The sequence below is a fragment of the Gymnogyps californianus genome, chromosome Z, assembly GCF_018139145.2.
Source record: "Gymnogyps californianus isolate 813 chromosome Z, ASM1813914v2, whole genome shotgun sequence".
Taxonomy (NCBI): Eukaryota; Metazoa; Chordata; class Aves; order Accipitriformes; family Cathartidae; genus Gymnogyps; species Gymnogyps californianus.
Genome location: NC_059500.1, coordinates 72,772,273 through 72,797,252, shown reverse-complemented (window position 1 = coordinate 72,797,252; position 24,980 = coordinate 72,772,273). Strand labels below are relative to the sequence as shown.

At 43.6% G+C, this 24,980-nt stretch overlaps 1 protein-coding gene across 1 annotated transcript in view; it reads right to left on the bottom strand.

The window, feature by feature from the left end:
• PDZD2 (PDZ domain containing 2) overlaps positions 1-24,980 on the bottom strand; it is a 137,889-nt gene that overhangs the window by 17,059 nt on the left and 95,850 nt on the right. Inside the window, exons 6-17 of the mRNA XM_050913369.1 lie at positions 19,082-19,193; positions 16,904-17,052; positions 16,130-16,249; positions 13,488-13,602; positions 11,662-11,735; positions 11,271-11,496; positions 10,103-10,220; positions 7,752-7,884; positions 4,782-4,863; positions 3,688-3,791; positions 2,754-2,922; positions 798-1,588 (exon numbers count right to left, since the gene is read on the bottom strand). Coding sequence (XP_050769326.1) covers positions 798-1,588; positions 2,754-2,922; positions 3,688-3,791; positions 4,782-4,863; positions 7,752-7,884; positions 10,103-10,220; positions 11,271-11,496; positions 11,662-11,735; positions 13,488-13,602; positions 16,130-16,249; positions 16,904-17,052; positions 19,082-19,193 — 2,193 coding nt within the window. The remainder of the gene's footprint in view (positions 1-797; positions 1,589-2,753; positions 2,923-3,687; positions 3,792-4,781; positions 4,864-7,751; positions 7,885-10,102; positions 10,221-11,270; positions 11,497-11,661; positions 11,736-13,487; positions 13,603-16,129; positions 16,250-16,903; positions 17,053-19,081; positions 19,194-24,980) is intronic.

Genomic DNA, 24,980 nt, shown 5'->3' with positions numbered 1-24,980 from the left:
CTGGTCACAACCTCCTATTGGACCAATGGGACTCTCCTAAATAACTAAATTGGACAGGGACTGAGTTCTTAAGGTAAAAGCCTAAGTATGCTTCTAAACACTGCACAGTAAGTCAGAGAAAAAGGCAGGAACAGAATCCAAATCCCCAGCTCTCACAGCCCAATTCAAACTGCTACAACATATCCCCTCTTACCCTAGTGGCCACTAACTAGATTAAAAATGCTACATCCAGCTTTGTACACCAGAGTATCCTCCTCCCTCTTTCTGCACTTTTGCATCTAGGTCAGCAATTCCACATCCAGCATAAAGTATCCACACTAGTATGTGCATGTATGAGATGCAGAAGAGCAGTGTGTTACTGGTACTACCATGGCGCTTGGCAAACCTGGCCAGCACCTAAGGCCTCCTGGTACCAGATTTGTGTAATACAGGAATACCTGCATATAAAACAATAGCGTGTAACAGACATTTTTACCACCAGGATTTACTTATTTTGTCTTTGCCCCTGGTAAAGAGAAAGGAAACAAAAGAATAGTGGGGATGAGTCCATCTCAGCAGATCTGCCTCTTGACTTTCTTAGATTTAAATCAGCCAGGGTGCACTTCTGAATCAGAAACAAGTCATTTAACAGCAGCTTCAGAACAATATGGGATAAGACATTTTGCCCAGCAGAGACAAACATCTCCCTTGCACTTACTCTGAACAGATCACTTGCTTAATAATAATCATTATCATCATCATCCCCCCTGCAAAGTGAAAGCAAATCACAACAAGGGAACCCAAATTAAAAAAATTACCATTTCTGCTGCTCCACCTGGCCGCAGCCCTGTGACAACAACCTTTAAGGGCATGGCCTGGATTTCCAAATCCAGGCCGAATGACTCGTGCTCATTGCGAACTAGAGTGACTATTTCACCCTGGCCCTGCCCGGCCCCATCGGGTGATTCACACTTCTTGCTGTGAGGGAGTGTCCTTGCAACAGGCTTGTTGTAAGAGCCATGCTCCTCCGTCCTCTGTCTCTGAAGGCTTCGGCATTCAGTGCTCATCATGCTTTTCACTCTCGTGACTGCTCTGTGCTCAAGTTTTGGCGATCTCTTAGATTCAAGTTGTGCTTCCCGGAGCTCCTTCAAACTCAGGCTGCCAAGACGAACTTCAGGCACACTTGAGTAATCGAACGCTATGATGGGGAAGAAAGGAGAGTCAATTTGCTCCAGTGTGCTGTCTGCAGACTCCACAGAGTTGCTGAAGACAGGGGAAGACGTCTCCATGCCACTATATCTAGGTGACTCGCTGTCCTGGCTCTCATCATCGATTTCTACAGACGAGGTTGTAACGACAATGCCAGCGTCCTCCTGGCTCTTGGCCCTCTGGCTTCTTTGCAAGTGAGAACTTTCGTCATCATCACTAACGTCACCATCATAGAAAACAACCCTCCTCTGTCGATGAAAGGGGCTGCGGGCAGATTTGGGACTGTCGCTGAGGATGCTGGGTCGGACAGACTCCATGTGCTTGTTGTGAAGGCTGGATGATCTCCCACTAGTTGGAGAAGCCAGACCATTTGCTTTTGCCACTCCTGGTTCTCTAGCAGCTAGGAAAAAAAAAAGTTATACTTTAATTGCATTTATAGATGATTTTTAATACAATGCATCTCACTGCAGGAGAGTACATGTGGCTCTGTTTACAGGGGAAGCTTAACCTCTCCTCACAAAGCAAAAAGCAGGTTTTTCATGTCCTCCCTCTAACTACAGTAAACAGCAAGAGGGATGGCAGATAGCTCTACAATTTATGGGTAATTCCCAAAATCAGTTCATGGCACATCTGGTTCTATTTTCAGTTTATTTCTAAATCATGACTATGACCCAAAGAAGAAAGGGATGCAAATTCATATGTGTAGTTTACTTTAAACAACAGAATTTCTTTCACATTTTGCTTACATCTATGCTCAGGATTACCTGCATCAACTTACAGAGAGTGAAAAATGCCTTCCTGAACAAAGACACAAGCACATGACAATCAGTTTCAAATTAAAGACTCATAAAGCCAAGAACCCTTTCCACATCCTTCTTAGAAAGGACTGCATCTTATTTGGTAGAAAGGTTTTTTTTTGTTTTGCTTTGCTTTGTGGGTATTTTAAAATGTAAAAATGCTTTTAAGCATTAAATAATGAATTTCCAGAGAAAAATAAGCTGTAGACAAAGACACTACTTGAGCAGCATAGGAAAGGGAGAACAAACGTAATATCCTTTGAATTTTAGATCAGGTGCATAGCAGTAAGGAAATGTAAGATTCTTTCAGTCAATTACTATGGGGAGAAAGACACGTATGCAAAATATCCGATGTCCAATTGAACACTTGATTGTTTCTACACTGCTATACGTGACATTTTGAAATTGTGTATTTCAGGTAGCTATGAACACTTTCATTTAAATGTGACCAATCAGATGATCATCAGTCATTTGAAAAAATAACCTGCAGTGCTGTCAATCTAGTTTTGGCCAAATCAATCAAATAAAGTCATTTTCACAAAACCAGAGCAGTAATTTGGACAAAATACCATGGAAACGGGCATTTATGTGCATTGTTGTAAACCCCTTCCATTTTCCAGAATTTCATGTGATCAGCACTGGCTTGCACTATGCTGCTTGGCATTTCTTATGATCACAGGAATCACTGTAGCTCTCCTGTAAAGCAAACCAGCGCTCAGTGACTCTCCCCCCATTAGCCAAATGACCAGACACATTTCCGTCACTTACTCAGGTTGCCAGGAAGAAGAGAGCCATCATCCAACAAACTGTTTCTGTTCTTCTGACGGAGCTGCTCTTCATCACAGGAGCCAGTTACAGCATCAGAAAACGGGAGCTGGCTTGTACCATCGTGCAAGAAGTACTGGGAAAGCTCTGCCTCGGAGCTGACAGATCCCTGCTGAAAAGAAGTGAGCCTGGTGACCAGCCGTCATCAATGCTTAAAGCCCCCGTCTGCATGCAAGCACCACAAACTCCGCTCACATTGCCGTGTCAATAAAGGAAGTTTAACGCTGATTTTTAAAACAGAGGACTTGTCAGTATATTGAGAGCCAAACTGTCAAACTTGGATGGCTGAAATGCTGCACATCAATACATTTTTAGCCAGTATAATAAATAAAAAAAGATTCCAAATCCCACTACTTTGCAGGTGTGGTTCAATGCAGAAACAAGGGATTAAACCATTTACTTGTGTAATTCCCTTTATATACCTTCTGCACTGAGAGGAGGGAAGGGTTTGTATCTCTGGACACAGTTTGTATGGCTTCTTTGGCTTTGCCAGGAAAACCAGAGACTTTTCCACTGCAATGGCTATATAGAGAGACCAAGCGCTCAGCGTTCTGCCCACAGGCTCAGGTCTCTCCTGCTAACTTCGTCTCTGTGCCCCACAGACCAGGGGTGCCTTCGAGGTGGTAGGAGGTGGGAGCACGCAGCTTTCTCTCTCATGCTCTGCACATCACTCCCAAAGGCTACAGCCACACAGACGAACAAGAGCTTGCTGCTGTCACGATTTAAACGTGTGATGCAAGAAACAAACCCTTTCATGGAGCCCATGTGACAGGGAAGGAGCATGCAGGTTTGGTTTTAAACATCTTGACCAAGTAAGTGCTTCAGTAAAAGCTGAATTTGAAGCAGACGCTGTTTTTATTGCACCTAATCCTTTTACCCGGCTTGTTGGCTCCAGGAAGCGTTTCATAGTCCAGCTGAGGGGAGATGAGGTCTCTCCTTGTTTGGCCTTCACACTAGGAGATGGACTTTTCTGTACAGCTCCTGTTAAACACAGCTTAGTTAGATGCCAAAAATTGAAGTTGTGGTCCATATATCCAAACAAGCTCCTCATTCATCTTCTGAGCGGGGGGCTGCATTTAATCCCACTTACTTATTATCTGAATTACTTTTCTAAAGTGAGATTTATTTAACATTTCACAAGCTCTCCCTCAGATCAGGTGAAACATTATCAGAGAGACACATTATGCCAGCCAGGCCTAGGACAGAGCTATGAACAAGAGATGAGCAGGAGATGGTCTTCCTCACCCACTGGAGCATGCTGCTGACCAGGTGCAACCTCGAAAGACAAATCAGCAGCCACTGGCAAGTTCTACTTCAAAAAAGGTCTTAGCTGACACAGATATAAAGAGGATAATTACAAATCTAACATTTCTCTCTAAAAATCACCTTGCTAGTCACCCTGCCATGGCCAAGAGTTTGCTTTCACCTGTGAGACTTTAGGAAGTCCTAAGTCTGGAGTTTACAAACATCAGACAAATGCCAGAGCACACATTTTGACATGACCCCAAAGATTAAAATGGAGTTAAAACATATAGTCCAGTATACAATATCCAGTATACAATTTTAAAATGGACACAACAATACTTTCTCTCTCTTTTTTTTTTTTTTTTTTTGCCATCTATATGGGTAAGTGTACACAGATGGAGTTGATTCCTCCTGTCCTTTCCCTACCGGGACATGATGCTTCCCATTCATCTTGAAGAGAGGATAGAGCAACCACCTCTCAACAATCCTACTTTCAGATCATGGCAGCCTAGTGAAACAAAGCAAGTAACATGAGCTATAGAGTTGATCCATCTGAACTGGATGATTTTGCTAAAATTTCTGCAGTGGACAGAGTGATTACACTCCCTCAACTGTTCTGCTGTTTTCAGGGCCCTCAAAATATTGATGTTGGGGAACCCAAGAGCATGCCCTTAAACCTTCCTGCATCTGGAAAACGACACATATTAGGAGAGAATATGCTGCTACCTGTGACATGAGAGGAGCTGGCATCCTTGCTCTCTCGGTGGGTAGTACGTGCGATTGCTTCATCCATCTCCTGCTCAGAAACCTAAAGTCAAGTGGAAGACAGAGCTCAAACTGGGTAGAAGAAATGAAGAAGAAAGTCTGACCACTTATCACTACAAATACATGATTCATTTCAGATATGCTATTATTTTAAAAGATGCAGTAAAGACGACCTAGTTGAGAGCTCCTAAGTCCCGGTCCCCTGCTTCAGACTCCCTCCATGCCACTCTCCTGTAGAAACCAGGAGGCAGAAGTCCGCCGACTTCATGAAGACCACGTCCAAGTGCCACATTACGCAAACAAATAAAACAGCACCAGACTTAAAGAAATCAAATGAAGCCATTACAGCACAATTTTAACTCAATTAAGTGCTGTACATTGATTTATCAAGAAAATACTACTTTAAAATAGACAAAGATTGCTTTGTACAAGCATACATCAGCAGCAGAAGATACTCTACACTTAACCTACCGGAAGAATACCAGACTTCCTGAGAGATTAGCTGCCTTTTTAATTTTCATTTCTCCTTGCTTTTAAAAAGAAAACCTAAATCAGTAATTGGTAATTAATGTTCCTCTGGTTTAAGAATAAATACTGGTTTACCATATTTTCTAATTTTGTCCTGAATTACTGCCATGCACTTAATTCTTATTACTGGAAAACTCCATATAATTTTATGGATTACAACTAGTCTGCAGGAATATATATATTTAAAAACAGAAAGCAAGTTAATTCTGTCAAAAATAATTTCTATGCACATTGCTTTACATGAATTAAAATTCAGCATAAATAGAGACTAGAAACTTGAATCTTTCTGAACCATGAAGATTTGAAAGATTCCTAAGCAAACGCAGCAGTTTAAACATAGTTTAAATGCCACATTCGCTCAGAATAACAAGAAGAAAGAAAATTTTGTGGTATTTCTCTTGGAAGTACATGAAAACACTGAAGTGAACATACTCAGCAACAAAATGTACTGTGGACCTTTTGTGTCATAAAATGAGACATTAAGTATAAAAATGTCCAAAACAACATGAGCCTTTGTAGAAATACATCTCTGTTTTCAGCCTGTGGCATGACCTTACAGCAAACCAAAAGCCTCCGGGCTCCTGGGGCACAGGGAGTTCCTACAGGACATGGACCAAGCCCTGAAAGTATGCTCCAGGACCTTTACACAAACCTTCGGGTACAAGATGTCCCAAGAGTAAAACTAGGTGCTGAGCAGACTGCAGTATTTGTTTAAAGCTAACCAAAAATCCACACTTCTGCAAGCTCTGCCAATTTTGATTTTTAGCATCCTCTATGCCACAGGCAGATCAAACTGGAGAGGGACAAGCTAATTCCTAACTACAATCTGCAGGCTGGGATATTATTAAGAGCTAATAAAATAAAATAAAATAATAAAATAAAACAACCCCCCCCACACACTTCTGTAGATCCCCCAGTGCTGTCAGAAAAAGGGTGACAGTGGCGTAACGATAAATATGGGTCTCCATATGGGCACTCCTTCAGAGATCCAGCTATAAGGGGTTGTGGATTCAATACTGCCTGGGAGGAAAAAATGCTTTAGGGTCTCTCCACCTCAACTTTTAGCTTTTCTTAGCATTTCTTGGCAAAGGATTTGTTGTCATTTTAAATATCATTTATGGAAAACTGTAATAGGAGCCACTTAATAGTTTCCCTCTGTTACCGAGTAACAGCAAGTAATTAGCTTAACTCAGTTCATCTTCTCAGCAGATACCTGGTTACGTCACTCATTGGCTTTCAAGCCACCACCACAGCAGATGAAGGATGGAAGAGAGGGGGCAGGCTCTTCTCCATGGAGTTTTTATTTCATGCTACTTACAGACTCTCCAACAAGTCTATATACCTTTATAATGCAATCAAATTGAACTGTTGTGCTGGTTCAGCACAGCATACAGACTCCCTAGAAATACTGTTATCTTAGGCTATAAGCCCAATTCTTACCCCCTCCATGCTTACCTTTAACTAACAGAACCACAGCCTCTTTCTTTTTAGCAGCACAAGGCCTCCCAGCAACAATAATAAACTCTGGGCAGTAGACCCCTATTTGTCTATTGTTTGTATATTTGATTTAGCAGAAAATACGCAATTAATTATAAAATAAGAAATCTGAGTTCTCCTAGATATGGATTTATTAAGGCCTCCATTTGTAGTTACGAGTTCAAAAGTCAGAGCTCTCTGGACCCACTAATGCAAATATTTTCACAGCTTCATTCCTGTTTAAACAGGAAGGTTTTGTACACTCATGAAATTCTTTGAAATATTGAAATAAAAGAAGTTCTTATTCCCTATAGCTTGGTTAAAAGGCTTTTATCTTCTATCATCAATTTTTAAAAATTGCTTGAAAATACTCACTTTGTAAACACAGCCTTATTTCCAAATTGCCCTTGCACAGATTTCACAGTAGCAGTACATTCCAGATTCTCACGTTTTAATTCCTGAAGGAAAACTTTGACCTTTGGACAGTTTACTTTTTTAAAAACAGTATTCCTACTACTTTATTATAGTTCATCAGTTCAATCTGTTGATACATATATTCCTGTCCTAAATTATATCCTACTCAAAGACAAACTAACTGCAAAATAACTTATAGGAGGAAGAGGATTTGTGCCATATTTGCATTGCCACTTTGTCCAAGTACCGAGAAAGATGGGAACACTTCACTCAAGTAGTTTCAGGAAAACTACATTTGATCAGTGGGTGACTAAGCGAAAAACAGCAGGGACAGTCCAGCATTGCTACAACTTACAAAACTGGAAGGCATCATTACAATCCTGACTTCTTGCACAACACATGCCACAGAGAGAAAAATCCAATATTCTTCATTTGCTGCTTTCCCGACAGCAAGACTCAAATTACAGCACCATATGAAAACAACCCAGATACACTAATGTATTTTCTTCTCACCTTTGGGTTAGGATGCCGACTAATGATTAGGCTGACTGGACCTGGACCACATTCGCTCAGGATGGCGTAGGCTTCACTTAATGCCGCATGACGCAGACTCACCGAATCTGCCTCCAGGATCTGGTCACCCCGACTGCAGTCAGACATAGAGCCAGTTAATCACAACCGCCTTTTACAGAAACATTTGTGCTTTCAATTGATGGCCAAGGTTTTTCAAAGATACAAGTGTCTGGAAAAGATCTGACTTGCAAAGAAGCCAGTCTTGCTCTTGCTCCCAGTGACGTGAATGCTTTAAGTCCCATTGACTTCGGGAGGGAGGTCCAGAGTTCCCTTCTGCGCTTACCGTCAGTGCTACAAACCCTATTAAATCAACAGAGAAAATTGGCTGCATTTGGACTAGGGTGAAAGCAAACTGTAATTCCAGTTCTGCATTCAGATACTTGTTGAGCACAGAAGAGGAAAAATTAGATTCAGATGGGCTGTTCCTTCCCATCATATTGAATTACTTAACACAAACACTGATAAGAAATTCATGATTTAGATATGAGTTTATGAAATGACTCCAGGAAAAAACTGAGCGCAATAAGCCTGTATTTGCTTCAAATTAACATGTAGAACCCATTAAAAATAAAAAAAGGAAAAAAAAAAATCCTCTTCTGAAAGGAAAGCACAGATTGCTTAGTTTTGTTTTCCCAGTTTCTTAACTCTTGTTCATGGTGCTCAGACATCTGGAACTATTCAGAAGAAAAGATCATCAGCTAGGGATATCATTAGAGCGTCCTCCATAAGTACTAAAGCATTTGCTTTAAATAGACACTCTCAAACAATCTACTACTGCTGATTTATGTTGGGCTACTTGTGACAATGGACATGAGTTTGCACTGTGAGTCCACAAGTCAAAGGCAAAATGGCAAGCGCACGTGGCAGCCTTCAGTAACCTGTACTTCTGGTACAGGCTCAGGAAAGCAAAGGGTGACCTATCGGCTGTGTAATCATGCTGCTGCTCTGCCCATCTTTTAGATTTACACAGCTATTAGAAACTACACAAATGGAGTCACTTACACAGGCGCATGATTGGGAGGGGGAGCTCAGATACAGAGAAGCTGGATTCAGACCTCTCTTGGTATAGCAAAGCCAGTATTTGATTAACGAAGTTTTCCAAAAATCAAAACCATCCTGTAAGTTTTGGCTTATGGAGCCATAAACCGCTGACGGGACAACAGAAGCAATGTCTCAAAGAAGCAAGCTAGAAATCTGGGAAGCATGCCTGGATATAATCAATCACTTAAACCTAATAAACGATACAGCTGTTACATACAGACACAACCAGCACTGCAATCTTTTCCAAAGAGGCTTACAAGAAAGCCAGTTAGCATTAAATACTGCCTCCTACAGACATTTCTATATGGTAGGAACTTTCAAGGGTTTTGCCAGGGATGCGACCATAAAATTATCTTCTTCCCTTAATCCAAAAAGTCAAATTGCTCTATCACAGTTTTCCTGGTGAGCAAGGAAACAGAAGGCACTCCCTATCCATGTGAAAGCAAGGCATTTGCTCAGCCTCTCTGCACCAGTGCTCACACCACACGTTCAGTGCGGATCATGCAGTCCCAGCAGGTCTTCAGTGCAGCCTCCCCTCCCAAGCGATGCTCCCAGTGCCCACCAGCATTTACGCAGCAAAGCAGAAAGGTGGAAGATCTCCTCCAATGGTTTTTAAAAATGAAGCCTCCAGGAGAGGAACAGCAAATAACTTTCTGTCACTTAATCCAATGTAAAGCACAAGGGGACCCTAGGAATGACTGCTTCTCTCTCTTGTGGTTCCTTAAAGACATCCAAACTCCATGACAGAGTAAATGAGATGGGCAGGTCAGCCTGCAGCAATCCTGCCAGACAGACAGTAAGGGCAGAAAAGCACTGCTGCAGCCATGGGCACAGTCAGCTGCAAGAACATCTCCCCCAGCTCTTTTTAAGAGAGTTTCAGGTGACTGAGCTTTTAGCAGAGCTCTGCAAATTTCCTCCCAATCTGGGGTTTCTGGCTGAAGCTCTGATAAAAAGACATGAGGCTGCACTTCTTGCTGCTCCCCTTTCTTGAAGGGTGCTATTAGGCTCAGCTTTCTGTATAGAGGATAAAAAAACCACCCCAAACCTTAATGATTGCGCTGCTTCCAGCACACAGAATAATGTTTCCTGGGTATTTAATACCACTTAGGAATGTCTTTATTTAAATGTTTTCTTTTTGGTGAACTCTTTAAGTATAAAGCCCCTCCCTGCTACATCAACCAATTGGTGAAAACAAAGTCTCAATCAATTTTATTGTAAAACCACTCCAGCATGTTTCTGCTTTAACTAACCTTAATCTGCCATCCATTTTAGCCACTGATCCTGGGGCCAGGCTGTGAATGTATATCCCTGGAGAACTGTTTTCCAGCGTGAGACAACAGGCACCAATCCCGAGCCCAACCCCTGGCTCTGTGAAAAACAAAAAGTACAAAGAAAAGTAGCAGATTGTAATCACACAGGACACACAAGTGTTTGTGTTCCCACATCCCATTTGAGACCAAGACTCATGTATTGTTTCAGGGCTGGCCTTAGGTGCAGTCAGTCAGGAAGCCAAGACCAACAGTGGAAATCAGGATTGAAAATATCTGATCCTGACTGTTTTCTGAGATCCATCACTCCCAGCAAATTTTCTGTGTGCCGTGGGAACCGCCTGGAAATGTCGCACAAGGTCTGATTTGGTCCAAGGCACAAAGGAGCGGGGGCAGCAATCCAATAAGGATGTCGCTTAAAATTATTGCAGAAAATGTGAGCACAGAAGATGCTGCCAACTGTACTGCTCTCTTTCGTTAAATATCTGCATGTCATTCCTCAGCAAAGCGGCACAAAGAAAGGTGAAGTGTTATCTGGTTCAACGATTACCTCTGTCCACTTTCACCTTTGCTTTCCTTCAGGTAACAGCATTCCTAAAGTAGGAATTGCTGGACATCTTACCTTCTCTCTCCAAATTTTTAATCCAACCTTTAAAATCAGCATATCTTAAGCCTTTAAAATAGGCATATTTGTCCCACCACATAGAGCATATGTTCTAAGTTTATCTTGTGCAATTATTGATAATGAGAGCAACCCTCAGGCAGGAGTTCAAACAGCTCATCTGGGTAATTTTGAGCACTCTGCGTGGCTTTGCCTTCCCCAGAGCTGCCCTTTACGAGAATGGCATGGCCATCTGGGCTGCCTAGAGGCTGATTCACATTTTGCCCACTATCTCACAGCCTCCTTCTTTCAGCAGCATGGACACTGACTGCTACCCATAAGAGTCTGCTGACTCTGGAGCAGCAAAATGTGGAAGGGGGAACTCTTCAGAAGTTTCTGCATTAGAGGGTGTTTTTCTCCCTTATCCTGTGGTTCAAGATCAGATGGACACAGGTAGGTGCCCTGGATATTAGAGTCTCTAGCCTATTCCCAGAAACTCCCCTAAGAAGCAGGGGTTCATTCTCCAAGCCCATTTCAATGGACCTTCACCTTTATTGAGCGTCACATCCATGACGATCCTGTCCTTTGGGCCGGGTCCTTTGCGGCTGGAGGACGAACCGTCCACCTCATCGGGGCCAGGGACCGACATGCCACCACTAGCACTGGAGCTGGGGGAGCTGGAGCGGCTCAGCAAGGTGGGAGTCACGCAGGGCGTCAGGCTCGGGCTGCGCAGCCGCGTGCGCACCGTCAGGGTCACCACACCTTTCTTGAGTTGCTGGAGAGACATCAGAGAACCCCAATAAGGTGACACGATACATCACCACTTGCCAGTAAACCTGCATACAGTAATTTGTGGCAGCAAAACAATATAAAGCCAAGGGTACGAAATGGCACTGAACGAAGAGGAGCATGAATCTCTCCCGTACTACATCCATGTTACCTTAAACCTTTGAATCGCCTCCTGATGGGTCAGTCCTTGTAGGGACTCTCCATTAACTTCTAGGATTTCATCCCCTGGTAATTAGACACAAAAACATGAAGTCAGCAATATACAGACTATAGAGATGTAAAAAACCTCTCCTGTACGTAAGGCGACCTGCTACTATGAGGATTCCAGTTAACTGCTCAGTAAAAAGTCTTTTACTGTTCTCAGTTTATTTTCACTTGTCCTAATGCCTTTACAAGTTAATAGTGATGAATTAGCATAGTAAAGACTGTTCTTCAGCACAGATCCTTAACTTGGCATTCTCATACTAACAAATAAGCTGAAAACACTATGGATTGTAACTGAAGTCTGAAAATAGATGCTCATAACATGAAGTCCAAAGGGACTATAAAACTCCCTTTCTTTTGTGAGCATCAACAGGAGAAATGAGAATCTAAGTGAAACACTACAGCACATCGCTCCAAAAGCCTGTTCAGAGAAAACTAACCTTGCATCCACATGCAGAAAGCAAACGTGTCCTCTTACTAAATGCCTGAGGACGGAGAAGCGTGTAGCCCACACACTGTGACAGCAAATGCCCTTCTCACCCCAATGAACACGTCCCATCACATTTCTACCTGCTTCCAGGCTCTGAGTCTTACTATTTACACCCAGCTGTGTTGATCTACCTTCATTTTATTAAAAGGAGGATCAGCATGATCCAGATCCACTTTCTGCAATTTTACTTGCATCTGTGCAAAATCAGATGGGGTGATGTCATCAGCCAAGTCTACCCTCCTCTCCTTTCCTAGCCCTAGTAAAAAAAAAAAAAAAAAAAAAAAAAAAAGGAGTATGCAAGCTCTGAATAGCCTGCAAAGGCTTGCTGGGTTTATGGGACAGCTGCTACTTATTGGCTTCCCATGGCGAGTGCACAACCTATGCTGCAGGGACGTGAGCTTCCCTCTGGCAGCCAGTGTGAGCATTGGCACCAAAAGCAGCCTCAAATACAAGTGTGATGAGATGTAAAGAGGGGAATGATGATATGAGAAGTAGAGAAGTAACACAGGAGCAGCTTGAGAGAAGTAACACAGAGGCAGCTTTCTGTGGAAGAGAAGTAACACAAGCCCTGCAGAAGAGTTGTAAACCACCGCTCTAAACTCATGGTCACTTTGTCTTTTCAACAGTGCGTAAGAGTCTGTCTGTCCGGCACAGCGTTTGGACCAGGGTGCAAACACCCACAGAGCAGGCCATACGTCCAGCTCAGAGATCAAGACTGGAAAAGCAGTAATAAAATCAGGATATATCTGTTTCTCTAACCAGCTGGGTGATCTTACTGCCAATCCCATCCTTTCTCTTTTCTTTTTCTGGTTATGACTCTTACTTGTTGATTCATGTCAAAATCATACCAAGAGGCTCAGAGAGCACAAGGACCCAAAACAGCCTCTCCCAAGCATGTCCCTCTGTATAACCCCTTCTTGGACCAGCATCTTTAAACCAGATGTTGGCTGGATAGATAGGTTTCGCTGCTATCAATGACCCGCTCCAACTAAAGAATTGCAGCTTATGGCTTGGGCAAATAAAGTTCACTGAAGAGGAAGGGGAAAAAAAAAAAAAAAAAAAGAAACATCATGCTGTAGTTTCCCCTTCTCAATATGCAATATCATCAAGTTAACTGCTATGAATGATCTTCCCCAGGATGGACAAATAGGGTGTGTTACATCCTCCACAGCCTCCTGCTGATGGCCAGGTGCCTAAATAAAGCTGTACTTGAATTTTTCTGCTGGACTGAAATAATATCCCACTGTGGTCCTTTATATGCAGTTGGATTCTCTCTACCATACCTTCTTTAAGCCTTCCATCAGCAGCCGCTGCTCCATTTGGGAATATAGTCTTCACGAAAATCCCCATGCGTCCGCGAGCAGAATCCTGACCTCCCACAATGCTGAATCCAAGGCCCTACAGAAAAGGAAGAAGACACGCAGCTGGCACTTTACTCTATTATCACCTGTGTGAGAAAGACTGTCAATAACATGCAAGACAAAGGAAAGATGAAAACCTAAAAGCTTCTGATGAATTGCACTGCCATCTTACCCTCTGCTTGCATTTCCTCATTTACTTTCACTCTAATATCAACACACTTATCAGCCCAAAAAGCAGCAGCAGGCACCTTAAGGTGAAATAGCAAAAATGCTATTTTGAGATTACTTTTTTTTTAAAACACTGGGTCAATGACTTTATGTTATCCTATTCCCATTCTAAAAACTGTCACACATTGCTTTTAAATTAACAGACAGTAGATTCCCACCCCTGAGATCTATATCCAGGATTAACTGTAGTTTTCTCTGCTGTCACAGATCCTGCACTTCCTCAGGAAAAAGAAAAGCTTAAGAACATGACATAAGGTCAGTGCTGTAATGTCAGGAATGTAGCTGGAAGGGGGCTGGCGCGGGGGGGGTTGCCATGCACATGTACATTTTTAATTATTCTGGAGACATGTACCACGTTGTATTTAAATAAATCTAGATCAATACATTCCCCAGAGCTCCATCTGTTAGCTCTTGCCCCTGCGTTGCCCCGACTGGCTGCGGGACCGTTTTGCAAAGCTGATCAGGGAACGGATGAGCACAGCAGAACGAACCTCTCCCCCTTCTGCTGAGTTATTTCCCAGCCAAATCACTTCCTTGATCCATTCCCTCTCCATATTTCTCCTCTTGTCACTGCTGTACATGTATTTTACAGAATAAAGAGAAAAGTCACTGACCAGGTGACAAGGAAAGTGGAAAACTGTTGTTCTTCAGTGATCTGATCCAGATCTGATCTAATCCACGGTTATTATTAGCGCCTAGGGCAGTGCTCTCCAGCTGAGGGATGCTGCCAGGGCAGGCACTAACACTGTGTTTACAACCCAATACAACAACCAGCTTTTTTGTTTTACTCTGTGAATATAAAGTAGACTACCACAGTTATGAGCTTCTAGTAATTGGATAAGACATTACTGATTTCTAGAAAGGAAGCATCCTAGCTCTGCCGTGCAACACAAAATAACTCAACTGTTTACTGTGCAATTATCAACTGCAAAGCAACCTACAGAAAGCAGGAGGCTCCTGGCACTCCCCTGCACAGACACAGCCGTTCTCCCCATGGCTCTGCGGGGTGGGTTGGGAGAAATATGGCTGCAAAGCACAGCAATTCCCACGTTAGCCCACCTTCCTTGAGAAGCGCTGCCACCCCATAGCAGAAAACCACCCCCTGCAGATCTACCTACAGATGAAAAACCAAGGGCAAACACTTGGTTCCCAGCCACCAACACGGCAACTCTGTGGAAATACTTTTCAAGTCCCAGCTCTGCATAGAGATAATAAAGCAAATGCTACTGCACAAATTGTACGAAGTGCAACCCCTAACAGAGGTGATCACTCAAAAAGTGGGTGGAAGACACCCAAAACAGCAGCTGTTTGAGGTCATTCGTGACCACTAGACTGCACGCTCCCAACTGCTTCCTAACACCTTGGAGCTAACCACAGAAAGGCAGGAAAGGGTGGCTTATCCCACAGGGAGAAATAATCTCATTCTTATGAGAAAAATAGGGTCAAAAAAATAAGTACATGAAAAATGAAGAAATATTTGCTTGGAAGTGTCATGAAAGACCTGAAGCTCCCAAAACAAGGACAGTTATAGCAACCGTGAGTCAACCTACCCAGAGAAGTCACTATTTCTAACTCTTTGCTAAACTTAAAGCACAACAAGGAACCTATTTTGTATTTGAGCTTGAAAGTCAAAACAAGTCTTTTTAGTCCAAAACGTATCCACCTGATGAATTCAAAGAGTATTTCAGAAAAAGACATGCATATTTTTAGCATATTTAAATGACAGCTCCAATACTAGCGTGGATTGGAGTAGGGAAAACAATATACACCTAGGTTAATGCTTGCCTATTTTCCCTTAGCATTCAGCCAGCTGGTATCTAGCAAATGCGCAAACACATTATTGGGGCGAATAAAAAGGACTCTCCGACCCAGAGAATTCAGTGCTCTCAGATAAGCAATCAACCAGGAACCTGTCTTTGGATTTAACACTTAATTTGCAGTAATTTTCTTTTAATGTATCCGGATTCCACAGAGATAAAATATGCTTGTCCATAAATATGCATTCAAACAGCTACTCCTCTGTAGCTGCACCAACTTTGCATAAACATACATATTTAGAGCTCCATTATTAATATTTAATATGTCAGTAATGACCAGATGCACCAAATCAGAATGAAAGCCACCCTGCATCAAGTGCGTGACACAAACATTGCTTCCCCCATATTTTGCAGGTGTAACTTCGGCATTTACATTTGAAAATGGGATTTGTTTATCACTGTTGTTACGATTATTATTGGCTACCTTGAGAGCTGCTGGAAGTCCTGGGTATAGGAGACACCTCTTAAACGCCAGCTCTTGCTACATGTGAGAAACCAGCCACATGCAGGAATCCTTACCTTGCCTTGCCCCTTCATCAGGACGATGTTGGAAATGATGGACGGCTGGGTCAGTCTCCATGGAGATTCCACTTGGGCAGCACTGAAGGAACGGGTGGATTTCTTCACTATATGGTAGTCCTAACAAACACGAGCAAACAAGGGAAGTCACTCTGACTGCTTGGCACAGGCACCGGGATGTCACACCGGGAAAATTCCGTGTGTTGGCGAAGAGGGGGGGGGATCTCACAGATATATTCAGAAAAATGTTCAAGGGATGAAATCCTAGCTCATTACAGTCAAAGTGAATCTTGCCACAGTAATTTTCCTGCATTTCGCACAGTGGGATCATTTTGTAATGTACCAGTCACAATTTAAATTAGGAAGATTAAGAGTAGCCTCACGATATACTAAAGTCCTTATCTGCTTAAAAAAAAAAAAAAAAAAGGGAAAAAAAGAAAAAAAAAGCCTCCATCCTCAAATCATTAAAGTAAAGAGAAGCACGATTTTTCAATTTTTTTGTTTAAGTCCTCAGATCTCTAGAACTGCAGCTCATAAGATCAGCCTTAGGACTTTCTGGCTACAGCAAGAGGTACCCCCTTTCACCATCCTCAGAGTAAAGAAGTTCTCCATAGGTGGCCAACGCATCCCGTTTTGGTGTCCAGGGCTGGTTTCAGTCCCCGTGATGTACCTACATGGTCTTGTTTTACTACACTTGCTTCTACAACCTCCAGACAGATCTCGAAGGACCGACCACAGCGAGGTGCTCAGAGGCAGCCATGTCTTTCCACCCACCTGCCTGGCTCCCGCCGACTCCAGCTGCTGGGGCAGAGAGTGCTTTCTGCCACCCCGGGAATACTTCACTGCTATTTCGTAATTCGATTCACCATTTTCCACTGTCAGCTCATCGTCTTCTCCCACGGACTCCAAGCGGGATCCGGCACCTAGGGAAAACCACAGAAACACATCCCACAAACATCTCAGAGCTGCTTTATCCTCTTGCCAGCAGACAATAATCACCTCCTGCAAATCCCAACTTAAACAGCGCCTTAAAACAATGCAGTTCCCAACTGGGCAGTTAGAAGCTAGTTTTGATCATCCTCAACTAAAAACTTCTCCTGCTATCACACATTTTCTACGATCCTTCAGTGATGCTGAACTCCTCAGCACTGTCGCTCATGGTAGTAAGGAAAAGCAGAAGATAATTGAGCCGGTAGCTCAGGGACAGAAAAGAAATTCAGCTGTTCTCACCCAGTGGCACTTGCCAGTGCACTAAGCTCTCAAGCTTCATTTATTTAAAATTAAAAGACCTGACACTGTAGCAGTATTCATTTCTGGAGGTGTGATGTCACTTTGAGGGAAATTTTTCTGGAATGGAAAAAGGGAAAATGTGCCAAATAAATGCTATTTTTTTCCTTCTGGCAACGATCCTAAATGTATTCAAGAGGAGAAGAGTGCAGAGTTCACGTAAGAAACAGAATTATTTGTCTTGAAGGACATCCTGTAATTAGCCGCAGAGTACCCCACTCCTCGCACCAGGGCTCCTCCAATTCTCATTTTCTCCAAGGTCCCCACAGGACCCCCAGTCACAGCAGTTCCTGCACATTTATCCTTGACATTTCCCCGCCATGCAGGGAAGGGACATTAACCCCTATTTTACAGATGAAAACCCAAGACACAGACAGGCCAAATTTGTGCAAGCTGGATTTCATGACGTGGTTTTAAGATTACTTTAAACCAACGTTAAGCTGGAGCTGCTGCTGAAAGGGGCAGCTCTGCTTTCTCTTCATCCTCACTGCCCTGTCCTTACTCTGGGGACAGGGCTCACAAGCCATGGTCTGAGGCAGACCCACTGAAAATTTGCCCAGGAGAGCCCCAAACCCATTTTCTGCCACCTCCTCATTGTCTGGAGGCTGTGCAAGCATCACTGCCAGTGCCAGGGAGGGATGGAGTACAGAGCTGGGGCAGCCACTTGTTTTCACTCAGCATTAAAGCAATTCTGGCACCGCATCCACAGGCAGAATTTGTACCCACTGACCAGAGTGCAATTTAAACCTGCTCCCTGCTTTGGGGTGTGAAATTACCTCTGGTTTTAAAGCTCCCCTTCCCCAGGCACACAGGGCACTGCTGCTACTGCACATAGTCAGCACAGCTATCTTGGCAGGACCCGCCATCGTGGCAGTTCTTTCAGTCCCAAACCCTCCTGGCACCTACAACTACTCCTTTCCTCTTACCTCTCCCTCTCTTCTTCTAGGAGAACAGTTATAGTTCTGTGTTTTCTGCCCATCTCTGAATACAGCTTCCCTTCCCATGCTGCAGCCCAGGCTTGGGACCAGGCTGGGGGATGCTCCAGGCTCACCCACAGCCCAGGGGCATCAGCGCTCACGGGAACTGGGGCTAGATCCCCAGTGAGCCACCAACACACAGCCGCAGGGGCTACAGGCAGAGGAGCTCCCTGGAGGACGCTAAAAATATCTGAGTACATGGAAATTAAGGTGAACACAGGAGGGAGGGAGCCTCAGAAAGTATTAGGGATGAGAATGTGATCGAGCTCTGCACAGAGGTTACCGTTAAGACCTGGGGACAAAGAACAGAAAATTTGGGGAGTATTTGCCATAACGGGTATTTTGGTGACAGCATGTTGAAACATGTCCCCCACCTCAGTATCAGAGCACACTGAAATATATAGGGAATGTAAATGTTAAAAAGAGAGAAGAGGAGAAGAAGAGGAGAAGAAGAGGAGAAGCAAAAAAAAAAAAGAAAGACGCTTCCAAAATTTTGCTTCGTCTTTCTGTCCGTACAATAGTTCAACTCAGGAGGCTGAATGCAAACATCTTACAGCTGGGATTTTCCTTCCAAATTAAACTAATACGATCTCCAAAGGAAAGAAATTCTATCTCACTTTTAGAGAGCTAAAATAAATACACAACATAAAAATTCTACTATTGCTATCTTTTATCAACCCAGCTTTACCTTGGGATCGACTTCTGTATTTCAGTATGCCACTTCCCAGAGTTGGACTCTGGTTGTTTCCTTTGGACACTTCTGCACAAGCTGGATCTTGAGACTTCTCAGTTTCCATCACCTAAAAAAATTAAAAAAAAAAAAAAAATTATTTACTTGTAAACCAGAGAAGTTGATGGAATTCCTCTCATTTTTACTAAGGGACAGAAAATTCCACTGCACATCATCTTTTTTTCCAAAACATGTCATTGTATTAACCCAGCACACGTTTCTGTAAGTAATTTTCAGCAATGCCTTTGGACATTATTGCAAATCTTACCAATGGGTACAGGTACAGCTCAGTATGGCCACAGATCCTCTGCAGGGTACCACACTAATGCCCTCAGAGCACCTCCAGCATCCACGGCATCTTGTTCAGGTGCTTCCACATGCATTTTAACAAAATTTTAATGTAGTTTTTATTGCAGCTTGTTCAGTTCAGCAAGCTTCCCGAGACATCACATCTTTATAAAGAAAATCACTTTTAAAAAGTGTTATTTTATTGTTAGTGTTGGGAGCTGAATGCTGATGCACAATGGATGAAAAGCTAATTCAACAAAAAGCTATGAAGATTATACAGCTAAGCACTTAAAAGCCTAGAAATGCTCAACTTAAATTTACACATGGACTTGCAACCCCACCACCCTGAGTAAATGCATTGAGACAGGAGGAGTCTGTTTATCCACCGTGTTTGCCTAGATGCAGGTGACAATACAAGGTGACGATGTACAGCAGCACGGCCACACGCCCCCTGCGTCCTGCTCCCACATGGTCAGGGATGAGCAGAGCTGCCCATGTGCAAAGCCTGCAAACACTCTCCCCAAGCCATGCGTTGTGGAAGACCCTAGTGACCTCCTTCTCCACTCGCTGCTTCCTTTACCAAGCTACAGCAGTCTCATTTTCCTAGATGTGCCGCTACACCACCATCCTCGACACGCTCCCCATGCACACACTAATTCTTTTACATTTTCACCCCATCACCCACCACGCATCCTCTGCACGATTATTAAGCCAGCTCACGGCAAGGATGACAAAATTTCCAATACAACCACTTACTGGTTGCATTATACTTTTAATGTACTATATAAACTGTTGGAAGTCGGTTTAAATAAAAAATCCCACTCAAATGACCAAACACTCTTATTGTTAAAATAATTTCTAGTTCCACTATTCAAGCTTAAAAATGGCAGAATCTTCCCCAGAACCTGTGTCACATCCCCCAGTCCCTCTTATCCCCAAACCAAGAAAGCCAAAGTGTATCTTTTGCAGAGTCTAGACTTCATGATCTCAGTTCAAAGGGTAAAAACTTCAGGAAAACATAAAACTGGCAGATAACAGGAAGCTGGAATGGAAGCTGCTTTTTATTCCTCCCCCTTCAACATGAACAGCTACACAAAGTTTACACATAGTTTGCACATCCTAGCTAGTTCCTGTTGATTTTTCAAGGCATTGCAGCAACTACTTCAGTCCACTTCTAGTATCAAATGCTTGGCAGCTCACAGCTCCACGTAATCAGATTCATCTGAAGAAGAAAATAACTACTTAAGTCTGAAAAAAACCAGTGCTTATGATTTGGCCATCCTAATGAGGGACTCATTCCAGAAAAGATGTAAGAAATCAGATCCAAAAACCCACCCAAGAGACCCAAACCATCAGTGATTAGACCGCAGTCAAAGTATCACAAACTCTCCCTACGAGAGATAGGGATACCCTGAAGACAGCAGTGTTTGGAAGCCAGCCGGGACTTCATGGATCACACAAAGTTATGTTGGAATTTACCATACACGCAAAAATACTCTATTAGAATGCCTCCCTTGTAGGAAGGTAGAAATCATTTGCACAAACGCACAAAAAAATCACGTAGCTGGTGGTTTTAAAGGTCTGCAAAACAATCAGTACGCAGGGGCAGCGATAACTCTGTGGTGGAGAAATATCTGAAGCATAGGGATGATGAAAAACAAGAGTGATGCCTCACCAAAGCAGCCAGTTTTGTTGGCATGCTGTTTAACTATCCTAACAGACAGGGATGGGTCCAAACCGACTTTTCTGGAGCTGAGCACAACCCAGGTCGGGTCCGGAGCTGCAGAGCTGTTTCACTTCTGCAGCATGCATGGACATGAGCAGTTACACCTGATGAGACCACAGAACTCCCAGTCCAAAGCTGGACCGCTTCCTCCAGCTCAGAACATGGGGGAAAAATCTGAGTTAGTTTGCAGCAGTGTACAGAGAGCCAATTTCCACCCTGAGCCTGGGCTCAAGGGTTACGCATTCGGTACATCTTGTGTTTCTACTACTTGGGTTTGGTTTGGAGTTTTTTTCGCTTTTATTTATTTTGACTGTGCAACAGAAGCAAAGTAGAGATGCATTTTGCAATTACATACATTTCCATGTAGTGGGGTGAGAGGAAAAACAGGAGACAATTGCCACTTGCATTAAAACTGTGCACCCCATTCCTTCACCTCATCACTGCGCAATCCTGGAGGCTGTGAGCCTACAGACAGCAAACCCCCAAACCCAATGTATGATCCGCAGAAGGGCATGTGTGTGCAAACACCAATGCTACGGAAAGCCTCAAGGCATTCTCAGCGGCTTCCTGAAATTACAATTTATCCAACTTGGCTTCAGACTACAATAAGAAGTAAAAACATCTGAATTACCTAGGTCTGTGTTTATTTCTTATTTTAGCAAAAATACTTTTCTGACACTAATTATAAACATGTAGGGGAAGACACTCGAGCATTTGCAATGAAGCAGATATTCTTTAAGTTGTTGAGCCTGTCTAATAAATGACCAAGAGTTTTATCCTATTCAGAAAACACTTAGAAATCCAATCCACAAAGCTTGCGAGAACTCCCCAAAGTCATGTCTCTGTAATCTTTGGCTCTCTTGTAACTTAGACAAGAAGAAAAACCCAGCTCCACCTTATCCTTCTGGCCACACGTGAACGTATCACTTTACTGTCTCAAGGCGGCTGCCCGGATTTAACCATGCCATTTTAATTTTCCTCACTTTCAAGGAAATGGAGCTTATTATTTCAGTTCTGTACGCCTCTTATTAAACTAAACCAATAAATCCTGCCCAACGCCGTCCCGGCGTTAAGGACAAGGGGAGCTTTAACACGCACAGTAGTTTGAAGGGAGATCTAAAAATAGAGCCCATTTTGCCAGTTCATTAAGTAGCTCCAGGATCAAGTGATGGTGACATCTCAATTGATTTCAAAGGAAACGGCGCTATCACGGACATGCGGTCCTGGCACCGCACCAGCACGAGCAACTGCCCCCGGAGTCCTTGCTCGGGCAAAGCTCCAGCGTGAGCAGGCCCTTAATTAGGCGAGATGAGGAGCAGGATTATGAGAGTCTGCATTGTTTAACCACAAACAGCTTGGCAATCGTCGCCGATCTACGAAAACAAGGCGGCACACAGGGGATGATACAATTTAATAAGCAAACTGCTTTACTGCTGCCGTTGCGGAGCTCCTAAGCTGCTGCCTTTCCTATCAGCGAACCCATCCAACTCCCCACGGCACAGCCTGCCGGCTTTCTCTGCTGAGAAGCGCTAGCAGCATATAGACAAGTTTAACCTGATAGTTAGGCAGCGAAACAGCGAGAATTAGACTGAGACGTCTGCGGCACGCCAAATTCAGCCCTACCTGCACTGGCAAAGCAAGTCCACCAGCAAGTCCACTGCCCTTCTTTAAAACAGTAATGTGAAAGAGGAATGGCCGTGCCCCTGCACACAGGAACCCTGCGCAAGTTCCATGGGATAATTCCTCATCATCTTTGGTCCGGACACAGCCAGGACAGCTTCTCCTTAAGCAGCACTACCTCAAACATATTTAATCATGAAACACCCCAACACCACTGTCTGCAGGGCAGCTGGAAGGATGAACCCAAGGAGTCTCCAAGAGGAGCCAGCACCAGATCCTTCAGAGAAAGGTGCAAAATGCCCGATGTAAACCTGGCTTCACCTGGTCCCTGCACAAAGTATTTCTTCATAGTCCCTTGAGACTAGCTGATGCCTTAAAGGCTTTAACCTTTCCAAAAGTTTTGGAGATTGTCTTCCAAGATCTATTATAATTCTAGTTGTTCCAGTTGTTTGTGCAATTATTTATTGCTTTACAGGGCACAGCATGCTTTAAGCCTTAAATATATCTGGTAGGCAGGAAACTCCACAGGCCCCTTTCCCTTGCACAGAAAGTAAAATACCTTCACTTTTAAATTAGCTCTTTTTCAATTTAATTGAATCCATCTCCCAGATAAATTACAAACTGTAGCACTATAATTTACCAGAATTAACACTGCGAATGATGCAGAGGACATGGATTTTCTAATCTTGGCCAGCATTGAGTTCTGCATGGCTTACTGCTCTGTTTTAGGGCATGCACAAAGCTGCCTGGATGCTGGAAAGAGCCAGACAAACCAGGACACACCACGTCAGGGGCTGCAGCACCCAGGGGCACCTTTCCGAAACACAGCACCTCCCAACGCCCAGGGAGTTCCCGTGGCTGAACCATGGGGCTCACAACAAGTCCAAAATAAACCCAGATTTAGTCGGTTTTGGTGCAAGCTACAGGACTCCCCTCTTTCAAAGCGCACTGCATTGCTGCTCCCCTCTGTCATGGCACAAATGCACAGATCCAAATGGAGCCAGGGATGGAGGAAAAGAGGAGGAATGTCACCTCCATGTCAGCACTAATTCAGTGCCTTAAGTGGCACCTTAGAAAAACCTGGTGCCCGGTTTCTCCTGCAGCGCGAAGCTGCCCGGGTAGACAGCAGCTCTGCATGTTGGCCAGGGCAGGCTCCATCAGTGAGGCTCCAGGAGGGCTCAGATTTGGGCTATATTTAGCACCGCTGGTGAAACAAAGCACCGGCCACCTTCCCCAGCAGTTCATCTGGGAATTACCCGTGCCGGTACCACCGGGTGCAGCCTGTGCTTCCTCCTGCCCAGGCAAAGGGGATGGGAACCTGAGGCCTCCGTTACCTAATTATAAAGAAAGTGTTGGAAAACTCCTGGTTCATGTGCAGCAGGAGATCAGGAAATCTGATAAACAGTCAAGAACTGGAGCTGCCCTATTTTCTGAATAGGTGGAAATGCCAAATAAACAAAACAAAAGCCTTTAAAGTGGTCTCTAAGAATGTCTGGTCTATCATTCTACCAAATGCCTGCATTCAAAAGCCACCATAAGCCTTCACTGTAATGCAGTAGTTGCTAGAAAGGGCATTACCATCAGCTTCAGGAGGTAAAAAACCCCAATGGTTATTTTTATTGCTCTTTACCATGTCTATAGAGTAGCCACACACTAACCTGCACATGAAACATAACCTGGCACTCACCAGCACAAAGCCAGCAGCAGTATCTGCCCATGCACCCTCAGCAAACAGACTGGAAATGGACTATGGCAGAGCTGAGTTGCTCTCATCTTCCAGAATGCTCTATCTATTTTGTACAAGACACTCCAAAACCTTCTTCAATGTGTTTGACACCAGGAGCCCCAATGTGCATGGCCCAGAGGATGCTGGCAGGTTCTTGATGTACCAGGATCTCAGCTGTGCTGGCTCCAAAGACCCACTGGTGCGATGTTATATTTATGGTCAGGGCTGCAGTCAAGCAAAGAAGATTTCATTTTCAGGTTTCCAAACAGTCGCTAAAATTAATAATAATGTTTTGAAGAGACAAAACTTTTAAAATATCCTTTTAAATAGGAAGAAATGCAGGAAATGGCTAATGCAGATAAGTTCTCCAAGAAGCAGACAACACATGCTTTGGAAATAGTAAGATGCTCCCAGCTAAACAGTTCCCAATCCTTTTTGGACCAGATTACTCTTCTTCTGCAATATATTATGATTTTCACTAGAAACAGCTTCTAAGC